Genomic DNA, 4,918 nt, shown 5'->3' on the forward strand with positions numbered 1-4,918 from the left:
GGCCTCTCCAGGGGCCTCTTTCCCACTGAAAAATGCAGACCACCATGCAGCATGCCTAAGCAGCTAGGCGTTTTAAAATGCATTTCTCCACATCTAGGGAGTAAAGGTAATCGCTCAGAATATCCTTGGGTCTTTAAGGGTTATTAGAAAGGAGTATACCTGAAAAACAGTGAAGACACAACTTCAAATGTCATGAACTATATCTGGTTTTGAATTCTCACCCAGTTAATTTTTGCTTTTCAGCAAAATATTGCACAAATTTCTACCTCTTCCAGCCTCTGTCCTTCATCAAGCATGGTAAAACTTGTATTATTAAGATATTCTTATTAATGTAGTCTGTGGGAGTCAGAACCTCAAGCAGTTAATTCACATACTTGATAACCAGAAGCTGAAAAACAGCTTTAGCCGTTCTAAGGAAAATAACTCATTGCCACAGTATGAAATAAAGGAAAACTGCTTAAGCACTGTTTGTCCAAAACAAAAGCATAATACTTTGAAAGGGAAGAGGCTGTAGTAAGTATGGAAAACTTACTACAGTTACTAGAGATGTTAATCAAATCTCACTCGCTAGTTTCAGAGTGGAAGCCAGACTCCCAGTGTCACTAAAACCTTACAGAGAAATAAAACTAATTACACTTCAGCATCTCTAGACCTTGAGGTTTTTAATCACATATACTGTCTTGCTTAACAGTTCATTCACTTTATACAGGCAAGTTACAAGTTTTTGTTTGTAGAAGTGTCTGGAAGTGCAGCTAGAATCCATTGCCTGTCCACTGTTTTATTTACAGTTTTTTCCAAATGAAAATCAGTAGCTAATAAATCAAAGCATAATTATACAAACACAAAAATACAATCATTAACATTTTACTGGATACAAATGATAAGCATAAGGAAATGTCCATGTACACTCACTGACATGAATTTGTGTTAGTTTACTATTAATATATGATACTCTGGATTGGTGGTAATGTAACTGAAAGACAGATGTGTATTAAAAAAAAATTAGAGAGCCACTCATGTTTGACATGTATACTCACATGTGATCATATCAACATTATTTTTTTCTGACAAGGTATTATCATCAAGGTAGCTGAACCTCCTCAACAAAGCTTGCTTTGATACTATTATCTAAAGTGTTGGATGATACAGAAACAATCTGTGCAAGTGTAGCAATTTTGATTCAGAAAATTTTTAAAAAAGTAGTATTTACAAAGGTAACCTTTAAGTTCAGTGATTAGATTAAGACTCCAGTCTTCATATTCCAAACACCTGATCATTTAATTTCTTATTTTTGGCTTTTTTCTCTCCTCTCCCCATTCCTTCTCCCCACCGCAAATATTAGCCCATGTTTAAAGTAAACTATCACAATTAAAACTCTTCAAAAAAAAAAAACCCAAACAGTAAGTTATTCACCTTGTGCCAAAAAAAAAAAGCAGCACTAGAATATTACTCAAAAGATTCCATAAATCCTTCATAATTAAGGAAAGTTCCAGGAGCAAAAAGAACTTGTACAACTTTTAGAACTTGGGAGGAGAAATAGGGAAAGAGGAGACATTTATCCCTTGACTTTTTGGGGGGTTTTGTCTGAAATTCATTTACAAAAAGCTCCTGGTACTTTTCCCAGTGTTTCCACACCTCCTTCCTCTGGCACATATGGTTTAATATACAAACAATTTAAATAAAATGTCAAATTCAAATTCCCACCATAAATAATTCAACTCTTATGAAAACTGGTGGGTTTTAGCTATTTCAAAACTAGCCCTGCCTGGCTAGCCATTTGGTTAGGACTCAGAAGTTAAATAAGAGGATTCTTACAAAAATTTGGTATTCTATTTTAGCCTTGTAATAATTTCATACAAATTAAATCTAGAAGAAACCCTTTTACTGATGTTTTGTTTCTTTTGCATGCATCCTACTACCCATAGGTTATAACCATATAGGTTGTGCAAGAAACAGAACCATTCAAGCTTTTCTATGCTTTCTGGTGGTTCTGTGAGCCTGTAGACTCTAATGAATTTAAATGGAAAATAAAATCTCTTCAAGTCCTTATTCTAAACAGTAGGTAAACCCTCTAGCCTTTTTTCTTGGTGGAGTGTTATTATCCATCCTGGTAAGACACTGCATTTCTTCTCAGCTTTAAATCAGAGGTTGTCAAAACTGTCTCTTTTTGCTTCCATCTTGTTTTTCAAATTCCAACTCATTTGGTGAAAGAGCTCATCGTTTTACCTCCTTGCTGAAGTCGGTCTTTTCACACTGGTCAGTTTTGGAAAGTCAGAATACTGAGTGCTTCTCTAGGTCAGACTGGTACTAATTTGAGTATGGAGTGGAACCAAGCTGGTTTGATGCAGAGTTTGGACTGATTTATTTTCATGCTGGGTCAGAGATCTAGCCATCTCAGATGGTTCAGGAAACTGGGTGGGGAGTGGTAGCCATTTCCATGCCAGAGTCTCTTAACAGCAAAGATACAGAAGAGAAACTAAGAGAATGAAAAGAAGACTTGTGGTTGAGTGAAGGGAATTTCCATGTCCCTGAGGGGTCGTATTGTTCACTGAACTTGTGACAACTGACAGAGAAGTGGAACTTGCTGAAGAATTGTTTGAAGGTGTTGGACTTGTTCCATTGGAATCGCAGTAGATCTAGAATGCAGGGGGAAAAAAGTAACAAAAGGGGGTTTTGTCCTTTTTTTTTTTACATCAGAAGACAAATTAGTAGTAATGAACAATGTGTAGCATCACTCAGTCACAGTACTCAGATATGATACACACAATTGCTCATGCCTCACATTGTGCAGTTGAAGACAAAGACATTTTGAATTGCACACATGGGATTTGTTAAAGAAATAAATCTAACATTTTTCTAGATGTTTTTCTGTTGTTACATAACTATCACTTTATGAAATCCCTGCACTAAAACAAAAGATAGAATAGAGAAGTAGGTTTCAAACAACCTCACACCAAAAAAAAGCAAACGTAAATCTATGCAAAGACAAATCTTCGGACAAAAGACTTTCGGACAACTGCATGAATTCATTGTCTTTGCAGGCTAAGCCACAAACAAAAATATGAACAAACACTAGTGAAGAATCTATTGATACTGTTTCTGGGGCTGGTTTGGAGATTCCTTTCAAGCAGCAGTGGGGCTTATGTGAGTGGACTTAATATTTCAGCTGCTCTCGTCTCCTGTCTTGCCGTGGTAGTACCGAACTGCAGTACTTCACACAAAGGAACTATACTGATTAAATCATGACCTATCAGCATGCTAGAGCATACAAATAGGAAATGCAGTGGAAAGACCATATAATATTAGCAAATTTAAAAAATGCTGACAGAAAGCAAAATAAAAAAATACAGGTTCCCCCCCCCCCAATAACTCTGCATTATAGGGATAGAACATAAAAATTTGCACCCTATGCAACATCAGTATCAAGCTATTTCCTACACATGCACAGGAAAACTTTCAAAGCTAAGCTAACATGTTCTTTTCTTCCAGTGGACAGAAGCATGTGATACATGAGGATGAAAAACAAGGGCAAGAATCACTTAACTGCTCCCCCAAAATAAGCATAGTTTAGCAAGCTTGGCTTCAGCTCTATGGGAGCAAACTTGTATTATACCAGAGCCTTCTGGCAAGCCCTCACAGAGTTAGCTGAAGTAAAAACAAATGCCTTTTTTTAAAAAAGAACAGTTAGTTTAATAAATAATACTCTTCATAAAAGCTGTCCTTATTGTCTCATATTTCTAGTGCTGCTGAGAAAATTAATTTTCTTTAGCAGAAAAAATAATTATAGTCCCTCAGTGCTCAAGCCATTAAGTGAATGTTAAATTTATTAGAAAATTGCATGAGCATTTTCTTTAATTATTTTCTACTAAAAAAAGCACATAATAAAAAAAATCAGGATGGTGTAAAGCTTCTGGTAGTTAGGGGTTTTGGCAACCAGCAACATGCTGGAAGCAAATTAGGACTGCAGGAGAAAAATTGCAGTGTGGAAGTTTCTGTTGAAACCAGTCCGAGAGTGATCAATAATGAATTGCAGAGTTAGTAACCTATAAGCTGGATACAAGGCAAGTCCCAACTCACCCTGGAATTTTTTCAGTCTTCATACAAAGTCTCTGCTGCTATTTCACACTTGGTTATATACTTTAAAAGTTTTCTTAGTTTTAAACAGAAAGCCTAGTTTCTGGATTATTTTTTTTTGTGGAAGAGGAAGGGCTTAGAGCCAAGTTCCACAACGTCACGGTAGATGGGACCCCAGACAGATCTTAACGGTAACCCAAAGGGTCCTGCTCTCATCACTGCCAAGGGCAAGACTCCACTCAGCGCAATGGAGAAGGGATAATGCCCTTCCTTACAAACAAAGGGGAGGGGAAAAAAAAAAGAATATTTAAAACAATCTCCCGCAATCCCTTTGCTGTTTATTTTTTAATATTGCCACTGGCCGTTTTCAAAAGGTGGTCTCTAGGAACAGCAAACACATCGATCTGGGATCCCCCTCGGCTTGACTGCTTAGAGAAAGGCAATCACTACTGCATTCACCATCTTTGCACCCAGGATAAGAAGACTCGGCCAGCACAGCAGCAAGAGACCGACGTCTTCGCTTCAAAAGCCCCCGGACCTCCCACTGCCGCCACGACCCGAGCCCTAGGGCCGGAGACAAAGCCCCATACGCTTCGGGGGGGTGGAATGGATTCAGAGCAGGGTCTCGCCGCCTTCCAGCTGCAACACTCCTGCCTTCCCGGAGCGAACTCGGTTTGGCGGGATCCTTCCCCTTCTTTTAGAGGGGGGAGCGAACGCTCCTCCGCCGCTCACACCGCGGTTCCGCGGCTTTCCCTCGAGGCCCTCAGGGGGAGAAAGGCGCCGGACCTCAAATTCCCCCCCCCCCCCCCCTTTTTTTTTTTTTAAATTGGACCGGGGTAACCCA

At 38.8% G+C, this 4,918-nt stretch overlaps 1 protein-coding gene across 1 annotated transcript in view; it reads right to left on the reverse strand.

Moving 5' to 3' along the window:
* Positions 1-2,165: 2,165 nt before the first annotated feature.
* CD24 (CD24 molecule) overlaps positions 2,166-4,918 on the reverse strand; it is a 3,134-nt gene continuing 381 nt past the window's right edge. The window contains exon 2 of the mRNA XM_010573395.1: positions 2,166-2,636. Within this exon, the coding sequence (XP_010571697.1) occupies positions 2,451-2,636 (186 nt within the window). The 3' untranslated portion in view covers positions 2,166-2,450. The remainder of the gene's footprint in view (positions 2,637-4,918) is intronic.

This window comes from Haliaeetus leucocephalus, unplaced genomic scaffold (assembly GCF_000737465.1).
Source record: "Haliaeetus leucocephalus isolate CR32 unplaced genomic scaffold, Haliaeetus_leucocephalus-4.0 Scaffold384, whole genome shotgun sequence".
Lineage (NCBI taxonomy): Eukaryota > Metazoa > Chordata > Aves > Accipitriformes > Accipitridae > Haliaeetus > Haliaeetus leucocephalus.